Source organism: Sarcophilus harrisii, chromosome 5, assembly GCF_902635505.1.
Source record: "Sarcophilus harrisii chromosome 5, mSarHar1.11, whole genome shotgun sequence".
Taxonomy (NCBI): Eukaryota; Metazoa; Chordata; class Mammalia; order Dasyuromorphia; family Dasyuridae; genus Sarcophilus; species Sarcophilus harrisii.
This window is the reverse complement of record NC_045430.1, coordinates 29,985,169-30,008,608: the sequence shown is the minus strand read 5'-3', so window position 1 is coordinate 30,008,608 and position 23,440 is coordinate 29,985,169. Positions and strand designations below refer to the sequence as shown.

The 23,440-nt window shown below is 40.3% G+C and overlaps 1 protein-coding gene across 3 annotated transcripts in view; it reads right to left on the bottom strand.

The window, feature by feature from the left end:
* NTN4 (netrin 4) overlaps positions 1–23,440 on the bottom strand; it is a 178,415-nt gene that overhangs the window by 115,554 nt on the left and 39,421 nt on the right. For 2 of the 3 annotated variants that reach the window (XM_031939626.1, XM_031939627.1), the window contains exons 1-2: positions 21,591–21,982; positions 17,995–18,524 (exon numbers count right to left, since the gene is read on the bottom strand). In XM_031939626.1, the coding sequence (XP_031795486.1) occupies positions 17,995–18,524; positions 21,591–21,645 (585 nt within the window). In that variant the 5' untranslated portion in view covers positions 21,646–21,982. Of the gene's footprint in view, positions 1–17,994; positions 18,525–21,590; positions 21,983–23,440 lie in introns of those variants that run through there. The other variant, XM_031939628.1, reaches the window with a different exon arrangement.

Sequence of the window (23,440 nt, the reverse complement as noted above, 5' to 3'; positions counted from 1 at the left end):
TGAGGAGAGGGCCAAGGATGATGGAGAGGTAAGCCTGGCTAACTGGGAAAATGGTGGGACACTCCACAAAAATACAAACAGTTTGGAAAAGGTCAAGAAATGCTACTTTAGATATTGCCCTTGAGATGCCTGTGGGATATTCAGTTCAAAAATGTTCATTAGGCAATTGATGACAGAGTTGATAACTGAACCCAAGAGGCTGATGAGATCACTAAATGAGATACCATAGAAGGAAAAGAAAGACAGGGTCTGGGGGATGCCTCCCTGCGTTATTACTGTCAAAAATCCAGAAGAGAGCATCCATGACAGCTAAGAGCATCAAAAGTGGTGGAGAGGACTAGATGGATGAGGCCTGAGAAGCCATGAGCTTTGACAATTTGACAATTAATTTCTCTACAAAGCCATGAGCTTTGTAGAAAAAAGTTTCAGTTGAATTATAAAGTCAGAATTATAAGATGAGAAGTCAGATTGGAAAGAGTTTAGAAGAGAGGAAAAAAGAGTAAGTGGAAGCACTAAGACTTTCCTTGGGAGTTTAGCAATGAAGGGGAAGAAAGAGAGAGAGGATGACAGCTAGAGAACATGGCAGGATCCATTTTAGAGAATGAAGGAGGATCTGACTATATTTACCCATGTCAGGGAATGGGCAAGTAGATTGGGAAAACAGGATAAAAGAGGTAGTGATAGACTAACTATCTATCTAGGTGCATGTAAAGGTGCATGTAAAGGAATTAATTGTGGCAGGCAGAAAGGCCCCTCTGTCATTAGAATTAAGAAGGAAGTAGCAGGAGATCAATCCAGAGAGATGTAAAGTGAGAAGGGGATGAAGAAGGAAATAACAGGAGACCAATCCAGAGGGCTACAAAACGAGAAGGGGATGAAGAAGGAAGTAGCAGGAGACCAATCCAGAGAGGGGGATAGAAGGAATTCTCCTGAGGCCAAATGGCCTCAACTTTTTTTCAGTAAAGAAAAAGGCAAGAGTAGGTAAAGGAAAAAAAGAGATAGGAGGTTTGAGGAAAGAAGAAAAGATTTATAATAGTTGCCATGCTGACTAGGATGGGGTATCAATTTGGAAGGCATGTTAAGTGTTGTCCTGTTGATATGAAGGTCCATTTGAGATTTCCTAACATAAATCAGTACTAGACACAATTAGAATAGTTTTGTGATTTCTTTTCAGTTTCATTTAGCAGTATGTGAGTAAAAGGGAAGGAGAGTAACAGGGAAGTGATCTTACGATTGTGATTTGGCAAGGAGTGATTAACAATCATACAAGAGCAAGGGATTCAAGAGTATAATGTAAAGTTGAATTGGCTCTATAAAGGGTCAGCATCTGAAAGGCAAGAAAGGTTAGCCAGAGCAAAATTAATGGCTTGGGATGGTACTGAAGGATATAGGTCATGGTGGGGCCAAGAGTAAGTTTAGATTAAATGAAGCAAATATAAAGATGGAAAGATAACAAACAGATCATCATCATAAAGTTTTCAAAGCTCTTGAACACCAAAGTAGAAGATTAGTGGGAAATGGCAAGATCAAGGGTAGGGATATCCCAGTAGGTAATTCAAGTAGAGCAGATTTGCAGGTTATTGGAGTTAAGTAGACGAGGGAACTAAGAATTTAGGGCATTTGAGCAAATATTAACATATATATAAAATCTTCTAGAGTGAGGGAAGGAGTTGCATAGAAAGGAGGTGAAAAGGAAGACTAAGCCAAACACAAAATCTACTAAGAAAGGAAGAAGAATGTCTGAGATTTGGTAGGGAACAGCGATCAGAATCTAGATTGAGTGAAAAATTTGTATTTGTCTCAAAGAAGGAAAAGTCGTTAAGTGATAACAGCAAAAGGTAAAAAATGCTACTTTCGTAGCAGTGGAGAGTTCTGATTTTATGGTCAAAACCCCAAAGTCAATGAGGTATGAGTGAAAGTATAAACAGTACTAGAATGAGATATGAGGGAAGTTTTTGTAAAGGGCTGAAACTCTTGAGACAATGTGTGACTTATCACCCAGGAGAAGTAGAAGCACCAGGTTTACTGATACAGACTCCTAATAAGCAATCTGGTGACAGTTGCTCAGATTCTGACTCCAAGCAACAAAATCCTGGAATATACTGGACAGCAGCTGTGACAGTTGACCGACCTATGCTCACTATTTATATTAATGGCATACAATTAGAAGGATGGGTAGACACAGGTGCAGATCATACAGTCATTAGAGGTGCCAATTGGCCTAGTCACTGACCAAAGATTAAGGCAGACACCTACATGTCTGGCAGAGGAGGATCAATAGCAGCTGAAGTTAGTGCTATCCCTTTGAGATGGATTTTTGAAGGTGAAATAGGAGTTTTTACTCCTTTTATAGTTGAAAAATCCCCATCACTCTGTGGGGAAGAGACATTTTACAACAATTAGGATTAAAAATGAGTACCTTGGTTTTTTAGGCAGGGCTGCTGTTGAAGGCCTGCCAACACTTTCAACTGTTCCTATCCAATGGAAAAGCAATACATCAGTGTGGACAGAACAGTGGCCCTTAGGTAGCAATAAAATTCAGGCCTTATTAGATATAGTACAGGAGCAACTTGACCAAAGACACTTACAACCTTCTCTAAGTCCTTGAAATTCCCCAGTATTTGTTGTAAGAAAGAAATCTGGAAAATGGAGGATGTTGACTGATTTAAGAAAGGTAAATGAATAGATGGAAACTATGGGAACTCTTCAGCCTGGGCTTCCATCTCCTACTCAATTGCCTAGAGAATGGCCTCTTTGGGTTATAGACAATAAGGATTGTTTCTATTCTATCCCTCTAGATAAGGAGGATATGAAAATGTTTGCCTTTTTAGTGCCCAGAGTTAACTTAGCTGAGCCTTATAAAAGATATGAATGGACAGTTTTGCCACAGGGAATGAAAAACAGCCCTACTGTGTGTCAAATGTATGTTGCTGCTACTCTTGCTCCAGTAAGAAAAGCATTTCCAAAAGTTATGTTACTACATTATATGGATGATATATTGGGATGTGCACCTGAGGAGCAAATGTTAGAAGCATGTCTACAAAAGACCATAGAAACACTAAGGAACTACAAATTGCATATAGCTCCAGAAAAAAATTCAAAGATATGCTCCTTTTCAATATTTAGGATATGAAGTATACCTTAAGGTACTTACAGTACAAAAACTTTCCTTAAGAACAGAGAAGCTAAACACCTTAAATGACTTTCAGAAATTGATAGGAGATATCTAATGGATGCGTCCAGTGTTAGGCTTGACTACTTATCAATTACAACCATTATATGATATTTTAAGAGGAGACAAGTGTTTTAAACTCACCACACCAGCTTACAAAAGAAGCTCAAGAGGCTTTGAGAAAAGTTGAACTGGCTTTATCCAATGTGGTTGAAAGAGTCACTCAAAAACCCTTGGAAATATCAGTTTTTGCTACACAAGAGGCACCCACAGCAGTCCTTCAAGGACTTCAAGGACATCAAGGAGACAGTGTGATAGAGAGGGTGAATCTCCCAGTACAACCAGAACAAAGCCTTACTCCTTACCCAGTGCTTGTGGCTAGAATTTTATTAAAGACCATTAAGCAAGCAGTACAATTATCTGGTATAAGACCTGACAAGATATACACCTTTTATACTAATACACAAATTAATGTATGCTGTGAAACCATCCCAGAGTGGCAAATTTTATTAGCCATGGCTCCCAATTTTACACATGGGTCTCCATTAAAGATAACTAGACTATTATATAATTGGCGATGGATTCTTGAGGAAAAGGTTTCTAAAGTTCCTCTTAAAGGACCAACTATCTTTACAGATGCATCCAAACATAATATTTGTGCTGTATACTCTCGTGACTTAACTATAAAGAGAATAGTCAGAACTCCTTTTCAGTCCACTCAACAGAATGGATTGTATGCAATCATTCTAGCTCTTACTTATTATCCAGGAGATATAAATATAATATCTGATTCAGCCTATTCAGTAGATGTGGTACAAAGAACTGCCACAGCCCAAATAAAATTTATAACCTCTAATGTATATCAGCTCTTTAAGAAACTTCAAGAGCAAGTGAGAAAGCATCCAGGTAAGATTTATATCTTACATGTCCACTCTCATAGTGGACTTCCAGGTCCTATTTTTGATGGTAATTCAAAGGCAGATAGCCTTCTAACTATGCTGGCCAATACTCCTTTATTTCAAGAAGCCCAAGAATCTCATTTTAAATATCATCAGGCTGTTCGAGCTTTACATTTACAATTTAGAATAACAAGAGAGGAAGCTGGGAGCATAGTAAAAGCCTGTACAGCTTGCCTTCCTTTCCATGCTCCTACACTGCCTCCAGGGAAGAACTCTCATGGTTTGAGACCCAATGAAATTTGGCAAGTGGATGTGACCCATTATAAATCTTTTGGTCATCTGTCTTTTATCCATGTGGTAGTAGAATCTTTTCAAGATTCACTTTTGCAATACCAGCAGCAAAAGAGACAGCCCAAGTTTTCACTGAATTCCTTATACAAGCATTTGCAATTATGGGTGTGCCACAAGCAATAAAAACAGACAATGGACCTGCATATCCTTCTACACATTTTGCACACTTTTGTGCATAATATAAGATTTCACACATCACTGGCATACCCTTTAATCCTCAAGGACAGGCAATAGTAGAGAGGAGAAAAAGTGACATTAAGATGCTCCTCCAAAAACAAAAGAAAGGGGGAGCCACAGGTAACCCTAGAGAACTTCTAAATCTAGCTCTTTATACTATTGACTTCTTGATTTTTGACAAAGATGCACTGGCTCTGGCAGACAGGTTTTATAACCCACTAGAAGGGCAGTATTCAGTGCGAGCAGCTCCACTGTCTTTAGATAATTGCCACGTGATGTGGAGAGACCCAGAAAGTGGTGAATGGAAGGGACCAGATAGGCTAACTGCTTGGGGAAGAGGGTTTGCTTGTATCTCTACAGATGGAGAAGGAATCAGATGGGTGTCAACGAAACGTATTTGCCTGGTCCATCGGAGAGAGACGGAGCAGACCCTTGAAACAAAGGAGAAGACTCAAGAAACATTGGGTGGTTCCCTTACTGACTGCCCACCACTGAATGAGCATGGCAGTTATGGCATTTGATTCATGGACATCAAAAATTGTTGGACTTCAAAATCTGCTGGAATCACTGGATTCCCTAACACATAAAAAGAGTGTTGCAGGACTTCAAAAACTTGTGGGGATCATTGCATTCCCTGACACATGAGGCAATGGACGATAGATCGGTTTTGGACTATCTCTTGGCTGCTGAAGAAGGCATATGTGTGACTGTTGCTTACATACCCTCCTTCTATGACTTCTGGAAATCTTTTACAACACCATGTTGATTCATATTCTTTGTTATATCACTACTTGCATGTATAATTCATGTTTGTTGCACCACAGTGCGCCTATACTGGGTGTGGGGAGAGTCATCACTAATAGCCTGTGCGTTATTGCTATGTGCTTATGTAATGCCTCCCATGCATAATGGGTTTGTGCATAATAAGACCCTTCAGCCCAGAAACCCACTAGCAATCCCCACTTCCCTTTGGTGCTTTTCATCTCCCTTCCTGAGAAGTTGGGGGGGGGGGCGGGGCGTGATCACTTCCTTTTCAGTGTTTTTACCTCCTTTCCTGAGAAATCAGGGAGGGTGTGATCACCTCCTTTTGGGGGCTCTCACCTCCCTGAGAAGTCAGGGATAATGTGAACACCTGTGTTCTAAAACAAAAGAAAGCTGGAGATGTAGAGGGCTGAAACTCTTGAGTCAATGCACTGAGGTCAGTTCCAGCACTTAAGGCTAATTACTGATTGGACAATACTCTATGGGCATGTGCTTGGGGAATGGGCCTTCCCACTATCCTGTGCAGGCTCGATAATTGGTATGCAGAGAATTGTAAGAGGAACTAGGGGTGGAGTAAGACTAGCAAGGGTCACTTTGGCAGTTAGACGAGGAAGAATGAGGTCTCGGAGATTCTGCTTCCATCCAATTCAATCCTACCTCTAAAGACTGAGAATAAAGACTAAGGACTTTTGCTTAACCTGACTCCGGCTGATTCTAAGATATCCAGGGTGCTAACACGATCATCACAAGTTTTGTCATCAGAAGGCAGACAGGTCTTAGTGCATACCAAGAGATGGAAGGAGTGCTAAAGGGAGAGGGTTTAGAAGAAAATGAGTTCCCTGATCATGGAGTGGACTTCCAGAGGGCACAGTGGACAGATCTGGGAGGGGCATGGTAGGGAGCAAGGTTAAAGAAGATCATAACTAGGAGACAGAGAGCTGAGGATGGGGAGCCCCAGAAGGTTAGCTCTTTAGCATATAGGGTTTAGGATCACCAGAACAAGCCTTCTACCATTATTAATATGCTGAAGGAGAAATATTTCTCTGTGTATTGTTTCCAAGCTAGGATTCATTCAGACCAGGGAAAAGCCTTTAAGAGCAAATTACTCAATCAGAGAGGTGTTGGCTTGGACAAAAATCAAAAAGGCCAGAACTATGGCTCACTCCTTTCAAGATCTGCAGTCTGGGAATGTTTTAAAAATGCATATCCCCTGAGGCCCGAATAAAAGGCCCAGTGGTATTAACATGAGAATCCAAGATACTTCAGACACACAACCCTCCAGACACTTCCTTGGCAGAGTTCTCCCAGAAATTTGGGGCACAGGATCCCCATAAGGGAAGTAAGCAGAGTTACAAGGATAGAATTCTCTTTACTTAGTGACTGATCTCAAGCTAAGCTATTACCAATTATCTCTAAGTCTTTCCTTGTGAATAAGCAATCTTGACTCAGCATTGGGCAAATCAACTTCGGAAAAGGACCATAAATAATCCTATTGCAACAAAACCAAACATAGATTAAATAAGTTAAATAACCAAACACTACCAATATAGGTTAGACAAACAAAACTAATTTCTTTACATTCAGAAAAGAGATTTTTAATTGAGGAAAGAAATCCTATTCTCAGGTTTATTTAATCAGTGTTTGCTCTCTGGGACATGTAGTTTCTCTGGATGATTTTCATTGACAAATGCCAATAGGCCATTTTTTACCTAAAGGACTTTTAAAAATGACCTGCTGTAGTCAGATGTCATTTTTCTTATAAAGCAGTAGTATCCAAGGCCTTATCGCTAGGAATGAGTGTCATCAATCAGAATCAATCGAAAGTTAGAAAGATGGGTTATATCTCACCTTTCCCAGGCTAACCAGTTATGGGTTTATCTTCAACACAACTGCTCAAAATTCTTATCTTCCCCAAGAATCTTTCAATCTGCTCCCTCTGTCCAATGTTCAAGCTTCCAGTTTTCCTCACTCTGAGTTGGGTATAAACCATAAATAATCCATAGATAGTTAGAACCTAACTATTAGCTGGGTACCCAGAATAGCAGCTGCCCAGTTGCTATTGGGAAAATACAAATACTACCACCACCAGAATACCTAGTTCCTGCATCCCCCAGACCATTTCATGGTAGAGGCAGGCTACTGGAGGGAAGTTCTGTGATGTGGGGCAGTGATTAAGTGAGTAAGAACTCTCCCTTGTCTAAGAGTATGAGCAGGATGGAAAGGGATCTGCAGTGCAGATCTTATTTCATCATCTTTTGCCTCAGAACCTACTCTTTTTCTGAACTTCTCTACCATCCTTTCAGTCACCCATGTTCACAATATCAATATATTATTTTGATCTCCTTACTTTCTTATTCCACACATCCAAAAGATTTGCTAAATCTTGTTGTTTCAACCTCTGTATCTCTTCCAAATCTGTCTCCTCTCATATGGCCAGTATCCCAGTTCTGTCTTCATCACCTCTCAGATGAATTATTGCAAAAACATCCTAATTGGTCTCCCTGATTCAAGCTTATCCCCTAGTCATCCTATCTTCTACAAAGATAGCCAAGTAATTTTCTTAAAGCACAGGCCTAACCATATTCTTCCCTTAATAAATACCAGTACCTCCCAATTGACTGTAGGATCAAATATTATTTAATTATTAAGATTATCTTTTAAAAATTTCTAGTTTTGGTGTCTATATAACATACTTTATAAAAAATGTAAATATTTGTCTCAAACATTTTTTTTTTTACTATTGTAAGATATGATAAAAAAGCTTGTAGACCATTGCTTTAAAGAAAGAATGTGGACAGTAAATATATTTGAGTCCTTTAAAATATATAGAAGTTATATCCTTCACAATTAAATTCAGCAAAATAGCTGAAATTGCCCTTAAAAATAAGCCCAGGAAACAATGACTTACTCAATGAAATGGAGGGCTAAAATATGCTACTTCTTTCTCATCTAAAAAAGATTTTTTAAAAAAATATCTTTTTCCCCCCAAGGTAAGCATTCAAGGAAAAGGCTCCAATGTATTGAAGAATGATGAAGAACAAAGTATAGGTCTTTATGTGATCTTCGTTTCTTTATAATAAATGATTCCTGGTAATTTTGAAAAGGGTATTAAAAAACTTCTCAGTTTTGATAAGTTTTCTTACCTGAAGGTAGAGTCCTAACATTATACAAAATCTGTGTAAAATATGCAATAGAAATCAGGTAAATCATAAAATATAGGTAATAACTTAACAATAATGTGCTCTATGCAATCTTGGCAAAACTGACTTTATCTTAGATCTCCTTTCATTTCTAAGGGATATAAAAAGAGGTTATAACCTACATGATCTTCTGAGTAACAGAATAAATATTATTAGCAAAATTTAGAAATTAGTTGCTCAGTAGTAGCATACAGAAATGACCAATTACACATTATTTTATTTAGTGAGTTATGACCAAGAAACCTAAATTGTTAATAACAACACTAGCTCATTCATAGTGCTTCAGTTTACAAAGTATTTTCCCCACAAAATCATAACCTGATCGAGACATAAAGTTAGAAAGTACAATAGAAGTCATGTTAGACTCCAAATGGCTAAAAGATATAATAATAAATAAAATATTTTTATGGTTTCTGGCCCTAGAATCCTGCTTATGCAAGTATTTTTAAACTCTTCATTTTCTATTCTGTTTTCTAATAGCTAGCTTCCTTCATATTTACTCAGGACTCCATCATGGATATTTGTTAACTTTATCAGAACATGAGTCATCAGAGATTGGGAACTATTTCTGTTTCTGCTATTCATAAGAAAGGACTAAATATTATGGATTTTTAAATCTGCCTTAGTAAATATAAATAGTACACCATACAGCCTTGATACTAGTAGTTTAGTGGAGTGGGGGAGGAATACCTTAGATATGTTTCAAAAAGAATGAGTAAATAACTGTAATAGTCTAGAATGAGAATCAAAGGAGACAATCTTAATAAGAAGAAAATAAGGCAAATTAAAGAAAAAAGAAAAAAAGATAATGGAAGATGACCAGGAATTTGTGAACTGAAATCTACCAGGTTTTCATTCCCAATACCTTTGTAGGAGCCTCTCTTTTCCCTTACACATCCATTGCTTCTATCCTATGAATTCTCATTAGCAGATCCCATACATTGCTATGTCCTCTAATGTCATGTTTAAAGACAGCAGATCCCTCTGTTTAATCTTCACCAGGATTTACTGAAATATCAAAAGTCATATTGGCAAGCCAGGACTTGTGAAAGTTAACAGTTTTGTCTTTTTCTGGAATAAAGCCATTCACATCACTATTCCTAAAAAGAGAAACTTAAAACTTAACTTACAATATACAATCATTTCATAATAGAACTGATTTTTATAAGATGGTGATATTTCTTTCACTAGCTTGATGACAGTGAGTATTCCGGGATCTTGCAAATGTGACTTTTGTGGTTTTTACAAGTGGAAGAGGTTACAAAATAATAATGGTTTTCAGTTTTTTGTTTTCATTTTGTACAAGAGCCCAGAGTAAGTAACCATCAGAAAACAAAAAGGATTTCTTTGACATATTGGAACTGGACTTGTAATTTCTAAATATGCTTTTCTATTTTATGACATGTACGTTCTTTATATTTTTTTCAAACAATACATTGTTCCAATTTCATTTGCTTAAAATGTATAATGATGATTTTCATAGATCTTGTTCTCCCATTTACAGATTTGAATGATAGGCCTAGAATATGAAAGGCCTTATTTTCATTGACATGAAGACAAAACCAAACACATATGTGCAGAAATGTATATATGGACATAAATGCGAGTTGTTAATCAAGAATCTCTATATACTTGAAAAGGACCCCGAGAGAGAGGTAGGATTTGAGCTGGCTTCTGAAGAGAGCCAGGGAGCTAAGAGGCCAAGGTGAAGTGCCATGAAAAGGCCCGGAGATGCACGTGTGTGTGAGGAACGGCAAGCAGCCACCGCAGGTGGATCCTGGAGTGGGGGAAGGGACGTGCACCGGACCAACAAGGGAAAAAGAGGCGAGGTTATGGAGGGCTGCCAAGGAGTCTCTGTTGGGTGCTGGAGGGAAGGGGCTGAGGGAAGAGGTGACTTAGCAGGGGATGGATCGGAGGGGGCAGTGGAATGGAGGCCATTCAGAGGCTGCTGCACTTCTCCAGGTGAGAGACAATGCTGAGATGGCAGTTGTGGGAACGGAGAGATGTAAAGTTAGCTGACTGGACAGGGGATGTGGCAAGAGGGAGGAGCTGGAGACCAGAAAGGTCTTGGTGCCCTTGACAGCAATCCTGAGGTCTGGAAGGGGGGAGGATTTGGTGGGATGGGTCATGAGCTCTATTCTGGACTTGCTGAGTTTGAGGCGCCTATCAAGGGCCACTTGAATAGAAGAATTGATGCTCATTAGAAAGTGTGATGAAACCAGAGCTAACTGTGCAGACCTGCCAACAGCAATGGGCATGGAGATAATCAGCGAATCAGGAGAGCTGATGAGATCATCAAATGAGACTGTGGAAAAAGAGAAGAGGGTCCAGGTCCCGAGCCTTTGGTAACTGTGATGGTGAGTGGACAAGAAAAGAACAAAGAACCAGCAAAGGAGATGAAGGAGGATTGATTATTCAGATAAAAGGGGAACCCAAAAAGCAGAGTCATGAAAGCCCAAGGAAGTGATCAATAGCATCAAATACCGTAGAGAGCATTTGGCAGGGTCTCTTATCAAGTATCATTCAGAAGTGATAGAATCAATAATGTAAACCCTGAGTGACAATGACAGTAAAAAGTTTAAAAACTAAAATACTTTCACGTGTCCATAAGTCCTTTTAAAATGTTTTACTGCTATATGAAAGACAAAGGTCATTTCAACAGAGCCACCAGAATACCAGTGCAGACCCCTGGCTATGCTAATTATCATTCTAATTCCAAACTGAATTATCAAACTGGGGAACTATAGATGAATTAATATTGTTTTATCTGACTGTAGGACTTAGCCTTATATCATAGAATTAGACTTGTGGTTTTCCAAATGCCAATGAAAGTGTGATTTTGGCCAGATTATTAAAATTAAGTACAATGTCATTGTTAGCATTTATAGAAAAGTATGTAATGTTTCACAATTACTTACAGTTAATCTGATGGAGTAAGTAGATGAAATGACCATTTTATAAGTTAGAAAACTAAGGCAATGAATGTGGTTATGTTACCCGCTCTAAACTAACACAAAGAAAGTCAGGTATTACTGAAATTATGTTCTGGATGCCTTACTTTCTAATCCAATGCAAAAAATAAAAAATTTAACCATGAGAACTCTAATCAGACCCTTAAAATGCTTGTATATATGAATAGAGGGAAGGGAATCATCTTTGGATGATCTCATTTTTCTTCCCTAAAGGAAAAAAAAATCAAAAAAGCTTTCAAATCTTGTGAAAACAACTGAAGAAAATTATACTGGTTTCTCTTATGTAAGAGATTGCAATAATAAATGACCTTTCATATGACTAAGAAGTAGTCTTTGGTTAATTACAGCAGATGATAGGATTTAATTTTCAACATGACAAAAATCATTCACTGTACTGAACAGGATTGGTATGATTTAATATTCATTATCTTTTCAATTTAGATAATTTTTCTAGAAAAGTAGTTAAATTATCCAAAATAAAGTTCTTTGGATCTACTGCTGACAGATATTGTGCTCTTAATGATAATGGCCAATAAAAAAAATCTATTAAGGTTTTTAAGACATATCTTTCCTTGGAGACATTTAATAGTTTGCTTAGCAGCTTATGCACTTAGAAGGCAGTGCATAATTTAGATGTTCTAATAATAGAGGGCTGGACTACAAAAATCTTTAACCCATAGAATTATAACATTTACTGTTTAGAAAAATTCCTTTAAAACAATGCACTTTGATGCTTGAGTATTTAATGATACTTTTTTTTTTGGGGGGGGGAAGGAGAGAGGCAGAGTTAAATGACATGTCCAAGGTCACACAGCTACTGTCAAGAGTCTGAGACAGTCCTCCCAACTCCAAGGCCAGTGATCTATCCACTGTACCATCTAGCTTTCCTTAATAATACTTGTTAACAAGAGAAAAACATATTGAATTGGAATCACAGTTCAAAATTCACATCCTGGACATTAGTTGTATATTATCACTTCTGATTACTACTACTCATCATACAGATGTACCATCAATTCAAATGTTTGTGTTTTTTGAGGCTGAAGGTCACATCTCTTTCCTCCAACCTAACAACCTATTTTCTCCTTTTTTATGCTTTATGTTCATTATTTTATCTTCAAAATCTGGTACTGCCCATAATTTCTACATTTCTTTTGATCCTCCCAGTCACAAATAGAACAAATAATAAATATATAATCAACCAATCAATAGATATTTACTCAGTACCACCTATGTGCTAGGAACTCAGATTACAATATAAAGAATGAAACAATTATTCAGAAGAAACTTGCACTCTAATGGGAGAAAAACAGGGACATACAAAAATATTTATAGCATAAATATATACACAATAAATACAGCACAAATATATACAAAGTACTTAAATACAACATAATTTAGGAGGGGAAAAAACATCAATTTAGGAGTATTAGGAAAGGCTTCATGCAAAAGATGGTGAGTTAGCTACATCTAGGTATGTCTAAGAAGGCAGTGCATTAGGCATAGGGAACAGCTAATGTAGGATCCTAAGGTAGGATCCTATATGTGGAACAGAGAGAAGACAGTTTGGTTGGACCACAGAGTGTGGGAAGAGCAGTAATGTCCAATGAGACTGGACAGACAGGTTGTGAATAGGTTGTTATAAGGCTAAATAAATAGAGGAGTTTATGTTTTCATTTTAGAAGCAATAGGAGGCCACTTAAGATGATTGAGTAGGGGAATCAAATAGTCAGATCTCTGCTTAAGCAAACTGATAGAACTCTGTAGGATGTACTAGAGTAGTGAGAGACTTGAGGCAAGAGACAATGAAGTTTTGAAATAATGTGGCATCAGTGTGGGTAGAGAGAAGAGGTCAGATGTAAGAAATGTTGTAAAAGTAGAAAAAGCAGGATTTTGCAAGGGATTGGATTTGTGGGATGAGAAAGAAAGATGAGCTAAGGAAGATGACAAAGTTTTAAACTTTGAGATGGGAAGGCTGAGGATGTCTTTAAAAGAAATGAGCAATTGGGGCAGCGACATGGACTTACTGCTCTGTGACTCTGAGCAAGTCATTTAACCCCGATTGACTCACCAAAAAAGAAAATAAAAGAAATAGGTAAGCTTGGTAGGGATTAATTGGAAATATAATAAGCTTAGTTTCAAACATAGTGAGTTAAACATGTCTTTGGAACTTCAAGTTCAAAACCTCCAGTAGTCAATTGGAATTGAGGGATTGGAGCTTAGGAAAGAGAAGCTAGAAATCTATGTCTGTCTGTCAATCTATCTGTCTGTCTATCTCTTTATTTATCTACCTATCCCTTCATCTATCTACGTATTTCTATTTATCTTCCTGCCTGCCTGTCTAATTTTTTGTTTTTCTATCTCTTTATCTACCTATCCATTCATCTATTTATGTATATCTAGCTATCTCTCTGCCTGCCTGTCTGTCTCTCTGTATGTATGTATGTCTGTCCATCCATCTATCTATCTACCTATCTATATCTGTCTCTCTGTATGTTTGTCCATCTGTCTGCCATCCATGTATATCTGTCTGCCTTTTTGTCTATTTGTCAATATCTTTATCTACCTATCCATTATCTACTTAGGTACATCTATCTATCTATCTATCTATCTATCTATCTATCTATCTATCTTTCTACCTATCTACCTGTCTCTCTGTATGTCTTGTCTGTCTATCTATCTATCTATCATATCTATCTGTCTGTCTGTCTATATCTGTTTATCTATCTACCTATCCATCCATCCATCTGCCTGCCATCCATCCATCCATCTACCTATCTATCTGCCTGCCTGTCTGTCTCTCTGTTTCTCAGTCAACTGCCTGGAATTCATGGAAACTGATGAGGTTACCAAGAGAAATGGTAGAGGACAAAGAAAAGATGATTCAGAGTGGAACCTTGGAGAATAATTAGGGGCTGGGATACGGAGGATAAGTCAGTAAAAGAGACTTAGGAATACTTAGCCTGATAGGAGAATCAAGAAAAACGAATGTCACAATCTGTCTCACTCTCATATCCCATGTAACTAGTTGCCAATATTCCACAATATCGCCTGTCTCTTTTATCTTAGCCCTCTGGCTCTCATCTCTTCTTATCTGGGCTACTTAAACATCACACACACACACACACACATACATACACACACACACACACACAACACACACACACACACACACACTCCTATATATCTTCCAGATTCTAAACTTTTCCTTTATTTCTCCCCATTGCTACTTAAACAACTCTTCTAATACTCTGCTCTGATCATGTCCCTCTTCTAATCAAAAACCATCACTGGCTTCCCATAACCAGAGGACAACAAATCCAGCTCTCTCATATGACAGAAAAAAACCCAAGGGTGATATGGTCTGTCAGGTTATACAGGTGGTAAGTATCAGAAGCAGGATTTTAATAATAATAATAAAATAGGTAACATTTATATATTATATATAACTACATGTTAATAATAATAAAATGGCTAACAATATATATGATATAATATGTATATAAATGTTATATTAACATAACATTTGTAAAGCTTATTGCATTTTAGGCACTATGCTGAGAGCTTGACAAACATGATCTTATTTAATCCTCATGATGACTCTGGGAATTGGATGCAATTCCTACTCTATTTTACAGTTGAGGAAACTGAGGCAAACAGAAATTAAGTGATTTGATAGCTAGTATCTGAAGCCACTTTTGAACTCTAGCCTTTCTGATTCTGAATTTCCAGATTTGAATCTCCAAGTCCTTTGCCTCCAGAGCCTGCCTCTCTCTAACAATCTGTCCTGATTTTTGTTATTTTTGTGGATTTACTTTGTATCTTTTTATCTTTAGGGCTCAATTAGTTCTTTATTGTTTCTCTAGGCTATTGAAAATAAATCATCATGTACTTGACAAATAGGGATTCTTTTATCTCCATTTTAAAATGGCTATATCTATAATTCCTGTTACTTTTCATATAGCTTGAGCCAGCACTTCTAGGATCATGTCTAATGACTATGGAGAAAGAGAACATCACTGCTTTGTTTTTATATTTACTCTAAATAATGCTAACTATTGGGTTTAGATACATGTTTCCCCTTTTAATAAAGAAGGATTCTTTCATGCCTACAAGTTTTAGGGTTTTTAATTTAACATGTCATTTTAATTTGAACCCAATGTTCTACTCTATTAAGATCTTTTAGATTTGTGATTTTATCTCCCACCATATCTACTATCCCTTCCATTTTTGTGTCTGCAAATTTGTAGTGTATGTTTTTCACGTCTGCTTCCAGGTTACTGATTTAATTATAATACCAATGACTAAAATATGCATTTCCCTTTATATAATAAGATTTATTGAGATACTGTTCACTTTATATACTCAGGTAAGCATCGCCCCCAAAACAACAACAACAACAGAACAATGCTACAAGGCTCTACTATAAACCTATATGCTAACATGATATAACTTTATATTCCAAAACCAGAGAGGGGATGCAAATAATAATGAATACTAGAGATAATCCCAGTGATCCTTGTTTATGCTATTTTGGATTGCACCTTGGTACAGAAACTTTATAATGGCTTGTATATGATTAGGAATAATGGCCTAGAATACTTAATGTTTGCAACTCAAATTTAAAACCTATCCTTTTACAATTAAATTCAAAAATTTAATTGTATCCTATAAAGCCCAGAGTCTTAAACTGTGGATTGTGACCCCATTTAGGGGTCTCGTAACTGAATGTGGGGTTGCGAAATTATGATTTATTATTAGTTAAGTTTGATTTATATGCCTATTTAACATATCAATGCTAACCTAAAATTTTCTCAGTGATAACAGGTCACAAGTGGGAAAAGTTTAAGAAACCTTGTGGTATAAGGTATCAGTGTGTTGAAATTACCATTTCAATCAAAATTACATTAATTAAGCATAAAACACAGGTTAGAATAATTATTGTTTGGCTTAAAATAGTAAAGGCTGACTACTCTAATGCCTCCTGCTGGCACAGAAGTGACCTTGCATTGCTGCTCCTGCTGCTGTGTAGAACACAAGCTAAGGCAAGTCCTACTAATTTAAAGAGGCTTTCAATTCATACTTGGTGATGGACTATCTGTCCGCTGCCTGAGGATCAGGCTTGCAAAATTCTAAAAGCTCATCACCAGTTTGGCCACATGATGAAACCCTTTTTCAACACAGAAATGCTGGAAGATAATTTATTAACCAGTGCCAGTTACACACTAAAACTATCATGGATCCTTGAAGATTTTTTTTTTTTCTGAGAATGAATATCTAGTAAATGGTCACTAAAAAATGAATTACTAATGAAAATTAACTTCTTTCCCAGCTAGAACAATGATTGTCCTTCCCTTTCTTTTCTCTTATAGAACCAAATTTTAAGTACATATCATACATGAAGTATGTTGCCACTGATCATTCTGATAATTCATTTCCATTTTCTTTTCTTGGTGTTCTTATTTTTAGAATGCCTTTTTTCCCTTAGGGTTCTTACATATTGCACAGATGGATATGAAATATTTCCCTAGGACAGCTCATTGAGTGAAACAGATTGATTCTCATCCACTTTTCAAGAAAACACAGACCAGGCACTGAAGTATAAAGGGGGAAAAAAAACCCAACCTCTACAGAAATTTAGTCTGTATTTAAGGATGATAACTAACTGAATGGGTGCTAATTGAGTACAGAGCTTAGATTTGAACCCAGAACCTCAAGATCTAACAATCTTTCCACTGTACTAAATTTTCTTCCAAGCAATTTTTGGCCAAAACTAGGTCAATGTTATTGACTTGAAATTAAGCTATATGCAAGAATAGGAAGTTTGTGTTTTAAAAGAAGCTTCTGAAAATGAAAATATTTTAAAACTAAAGAGTGGGCTTTTTGTTGTTGTTGTTCGGTTCTATTATTTGCAAGAGCCTTGCAATCGTAACAGTAAGAGTCTATTGTCATACAATGTTATTCTTCTAACAAACATGAGCCTTCTTCCCCTGGTTAGCTTTGTTTTTATTTACTTCCTATTTATGTTACCAGCATAAGGAAAATGTTTGCAAAAGTTCAGGAACAGATTGTCTCAGTAAATTCATGCCCCTTTTAGAAACACAGTAGGTCATTCTGTTGATGTAATAATTAGTAACCACTGTCTTAAAATCATTTAGATAGAGAGCTTGTGTTTTTTTTTTAATAAAATACTTTAAATCTCTTTCTCTGATTGAAGAATCTAACCTAATGGGCCATGTGCATTGGCAATGATCACATCTAAATGTAGGGGAAAAATTTATGGAAACTAAGTGGGAAAAATAAATACTGGTTTCATTTGTGCTATTACAATCCCTGGATATAAATACATTCATATTTCAAAAGTAGTAACACTTCTGTGTGTATGTGTATGTGCACACATGTACGCACGTGATAACATTTTAAACTTTCTTTACAAGGTAGGATTAATCAAGTGTTCTTACCTCTCCTCGAGTACAGGGAAAGGGACTGGAGTATCTGGAAGTACAAATGGCTCCTTTCTCAAAAACATCATCCTCTAGGCCAAAGGTAGCAGAGCAATTGGCGGCAAAATACTTGTAAGGTTTCCAAGTTTTCCCAAAATCTTGTGATCGCTCTAGAACCATGACTGCTGGTCTAGGTGACTTAAACACCATAATCAGGTGAGTGAAGTAGAATGCAGTCTCGAGGTCCAGTTGGATCTTCTCCCTGTGAGCATCTTCAGCTGACTGCCACCAAGTACGGGGAAACCGGAAGGATGAGTCTGCCATGGAGGAGGGCAGGTGAGCCAGGTGAGGGTGTGCAGCATTGCACTTGTCACACTTGGGAGGCTTGCAAGTCAGGTCAGTATTCTCGCTGTAAGAACAGTACAGCTCTGTGGAGTTCCGGCCACAGGTGGTGTCTGCCCAGAGTCTCCTCCCAAGAGCCAAATTTCCCATCCGAGGGTTACATGCCTTTTCACAGTGGGAACCTACTCCAGTTACACCACTCAGTCCTAAGAAGAGGAATAGGGCATGTGTTATTTGAAACCAACCCATCTGGAAAGCTGCTCTACTAACCCAGTAAACTTATAGGGAGCAATATCAGCTGGCCTGATACGTGAGTCAAAGGAAAATAGCATCCAACAGGAGCTGGCAGAGTGCCCTACATTTCCTCTATATGTTTTGTTTTGATCTTCAGATCTAAAACCAGCTCCTGGGTGGGGATGGGAATGAGGGGATGAGAATGGGAAAAAGAAGGAAGAAAAAGGATAAGTTATTGGCCTTATTCTGACCCCTTCCCCCTTTATATTTGACCTATTATTATTCATCTTCAAAGTTCTTGTAAATTAGTTGCTATGAGAAAAATTATACCATTTCACAAAATCTCACAAAAGTAATTTAATCACTCAAAAATAGTGATGCATACATCAGAACAAAACACTGTCAAGCAAATCTAGGTAAATAACTCAAAGAAATTATGGAACCTTTTCCACAATTTTATCCAATAAAGTGATAAATTTCTAACCAGAAACACTATCTGGATGCTTAAAAAATAGAACAGGCAAAGGGACCTCTTTCATGGATGCAAAGAAAAAGATATAATTTAGATTTCTGAGGAAAAAGGTGGTAAAGATGCCAAATGGTAGGAAATCTTATTTTACATCTTATCTTGTCCTTCAACATCTTTGATGTCTGTTTGCTTTACAGAAAAATGTTTATAGTTTGGCAGCTTCTACTATCATCTTTAAATATTATCTCTAAATCTAAACACTTTTTTTAAAGAAATACAACTCCACTTAATTGTTCAATACACTTTAATGTCTGAAAATGACAAAACTAAAATGAAACTCATGTCACAATTCACTTTTAACTATTTAGTTTGTTATCTTGAATATACTATACTCTAAGCAAATACTATATCGAAGTACTATAAACAAAAAGATCTATTTTTGAAATATTAGGCTGACTGTAAACTGTAAACAGTTTGAAATAGAAAAAGTAACCCAAAGCCTAAATTCTAACTAATTAAATTTTTGTGCTTCTGAGAGATAGCCTCTCTAGTCTATTATTATCATGTCACACAAGGCAGTCAAATGACACCATACACTAATGCTGCAAGACTTCTGACTCACTAGGACCACCACAAACTTTTTCAGGCATCTCTGCCCCCAAAGAAGAAGCTCCCCTGTACCCATTTTTAAGTGTCTTGTGAAATCTGGTTCTAGCCCTGAACTCTACCAGTACTCTGATTCCCAGTGGCTACAGTTACTTATGGACAGGAGTGAACAAATATACAGTGTACTATGACTCACCTGTACATCAACTTGGGGAAAACCATATACTGCCTGTACAAGTATTTCTGACTTGAAACCCTTGCCTCCTGGGATTTATTTGCAATCTTGTGATTGCTTGGCCACAAAATGGCCTGAAAAAAGGAGAAGTTTATTGCAGTTCATTTTGTGATTGTGTATGTATATACAAAGGCACACTAGTTTTGGAAGCAGAAAAAAGAACAAATCTTAAACCATGGAAAAATACTGAATTGTAATGCCCCTTAATTAACAAGTAGCCCATATGAACAAGAGGCACCAAACTGCTGTAGTCAATTGACAGGAGGGGCAAATAGGAGGCAGGATACTGGATAGAGCTAAGGCCTGGAGTCAAGGGGACCTGAGTTCGGAATGTGATATCAGACAACTATCTATGTAACTCCAGGCAAATCACTTCACCTTGTTTGCCTCAGTTTCCTTATCTGTAAAATGAGCTGGAAAAGGAAATGGCAAGCCATTTCCATATCTGTCAAGATAATCCTAAATAAAGTCAAGAGTCAGATATGACTGAAACGACCCCAAAACAACAACAAAAATACTGACAATACATAGAGATTCTTGATTAAGAGATAACCTAAGTATTTGAATTACGAAATGGATTGGATCAAGACTGAGGGGGGAGGTTTGCTGGAAAACAAAAACCCAACAACAAAACCAAAAAACACCAGTTTCCCCCAGTACAAGAGCTATTCTTATCTATAAAGCATTACAAAAGTGAAAAATCCCTTTAATCTGGAGAAATGACAGTAAGGGAAATGGCCCGTCCCTCTAGCTTAAATCTCTCTCCCTACTCTTGCTAAGCAGTTGTGCATACAAGAAACAGAGGTGTGGCAATTAAGTGCCAAGGGCTGAAACGTCCATCGCTTTCATTTCTCCTTAGTTCTCCAAACTGCACCGACACCTTTTTGGAAACCGGGGACGCAGGAAGACCCCGGCCAGGAGAGAGCGTGCAAAGAGGCCCCCCGGGGGAACGGCTAAGAGGAAGCTGGGCGCCGGTGGCCCAGGAGCAGTTTGGGCAGGGGTGAGGGGGCTGACTCGGCCTGCTGTCGGGTCTCCGGGGCAGGGAGCGGACACCGCCCCCGACCTCCCGCAGAGCCTCCCGGGGTACCAATTCTCCGGGAACAGCCAGCCAACTCAGCTTCCCCAAGCTCGGCGCAACGTACGGGGAGAGCTCCATCAGACAGACCCCCGCGCCTGGGGCTCACGGAGCACCGGCCCCCCCACCCCGAGGACGAAGCCCCCGGGAGAGGGAGGGTCCGCACCTGGCTCTCCCGCGCGGGGCGTGAGCTGTCTGGGAGGGAGCGATCCGCCGACTAGCCCAGCCCACGGTAGCTCCATGGCTACCTCTCCTGCCCAGCCCGCTGGGGATGGCGACCTTGGCTCCTTTGTTCCCTCCCACAGCGGCTGGGCGATTTAGCAGAGCCCGAAGCCAGAGGGGAAGAGCGAGGCTGCCGAGCGGGCTGGCCGGCCCGGGAATACCGGGTCACCGCGGACGAGCCCGCCTCTCGGGGAAGAACGGGCGCTACTCTAAGCCGCGGAGAAAGGAGCCCCGGGGCGGAAGATGGCCACTGGTCTTCTCCTGGGCAGCCGCCCCTCCACACCCCCGGCCCGGGAGCCGTCCCCGGGAGAGCCGGGGGCGGAGGGGAGCCGGGGGCGGGGGGGAGCCGGGGGCGGAGGGGAGCCGGGGGCGGAGGGGAGCCGGGGGCGGAGGGGAGCCGGAGCGAGGGAGCGGGCGCTGTCGCCACCAACCTGCGGCCACGGCCGAGCAGCCCCAGAAGAGCAGGAGGCGGGCGCAGCTGCCCATGGCCGGGCGCAGGCGGGCGTGCTCGGGCGCTGGGGCTCCTCTCCGTCTAGGGCGCCGGGATGCCGCGGGTCCCTCGGGCACGCCGCGGGAGCGGCTGGCGGGGCCCGGGCATAGCCGAGCCGCCTCCCGCCCGCTGGCCCGCTCGGTCGCCCGCCGCGGCCGCTGAACTCTCCGAGACCTTTCAGTTCCCGGCCGCCGCCGCCGCCGCCGCCTCCCGGGCGTCCCGCTCTTCTCGCCGCGCCTCGGCTCGCTGCTGCTGCTGCTGCTGCTGCTGCTCCGCAGGCTCCGTCTCGTCTTTCTCCATGGGCAGTTTCACGGGATGCATTTTTATTGCACCGACACGGCGGCGGCGCTCCGGTGCCAGCCCTCCTCCCCCTCCCGCCCGCCCGCCGTACCCCCACCCCTTCCTCCTGCCCGCCCCCCGGGCTTGACAGCCGGCGGTGCAGACGGCGCGGCCGAGCTCAGTACTGCAGCCCAGGGAAGCCCGGCCGTGGCCGGCCCGCCGGGGAGGGGGCTGCGGGGAGCCCGGAGCCGCGCTGCACACCCGATCCTCCTCGCCTCCTTCCCGTCTGCCCCTTGGCCCCGCCACACCTCCTTCTCAGCTTCGCCTCCTTCTCCGGCTTCCTGCACCCATCTTCCGACAGTCCCTCCTCCCCCGGGACCCCCTCCCGGTTGCCCTTCGGGACCCTCGGGCCTCCCCCGGGAAGCTACCTGCCTTCCACCTTCTCCCGGCACATTCCTGAGAATCAGTTGACTCTCTCTCCGTCAGGTCAGGGCACGCCAAAGGGGCTTTAAAAAAAAAGTGAAACGAGAAACGGGCTAGCATCTCCTCACTTCCCCCCAGCCTCTCCTCCGGGCAGGGACCCCTCTTGGAAAAGTCCAAGGTCCCCCCCCCCCCGCAAGAAGAGTATCAGAGAAGACGATCTGGATTGCCCAGCTTCCCAGTGCCCAGCCTGACCCAGGGGGGTTCCGTTTTACTAAAACGGTCGCTTGGTCTGCCAAGCCGGGATAGGTCAAGGGCACTTTAGCCCAACCACCGCTCCCTGAATTATCTATGGGCTAACAAACGGCAGAGCCGGGTGAAAGTCCCAAGGCGTGCAACGTGGTCTGAGGGAGGGTTCAAGATGATCACTCGGGGACCCTTCTAGCCCTGGGAGCTATTCATCACTAACTAGCCGGGCCACCATAGCTTTAGGAAACAGCTCGTGGACAGCCACAGACTGCCAAACCATATCAGAAATTATAGATACTCAGTACATGGCTCAGGACCAAAGCACAGAAAGGAGCTGAGATAGCAGCTGTATTTGTGGCGTTATTTCTATGAACAAGTTACTGGAGAATGCCAAGAAATGTGGAAAAGTAGCAATAGACTCAAGATTTCATTAAGGGGGATTTAGGGCCTCTGAATATGTTCTTGAAAGTTAAACAATTCATTAAAAAGAAAAAAAAAACATGCCATTTGGTTGTTGTGTCTATTTGAATGTTTTTTGGCACATTTGGGTAATTTACTATGACTCAGCTGGTGACATATCAGGAATTTTATATCGCCCAAGGGAATTGAGGGTGAGGTCAGGGCAATTCATTTGGGAAGAAGCATTTATTTGATTCTATTGGTCAGAAATGACAAGGGAGTGGTAGGGAATGTGGGGCAGCAATACAATATCATAAACTTTAAAACAAAGCCATTTGGGATTTAAGTCAAAAGCAAAATTGGGACACACAAAATCTCAGGGATGTTTTAAAGAGATTATCTCTTTCCTTGACAAGGAAGCATCCATGCCCTCTTAACATTATT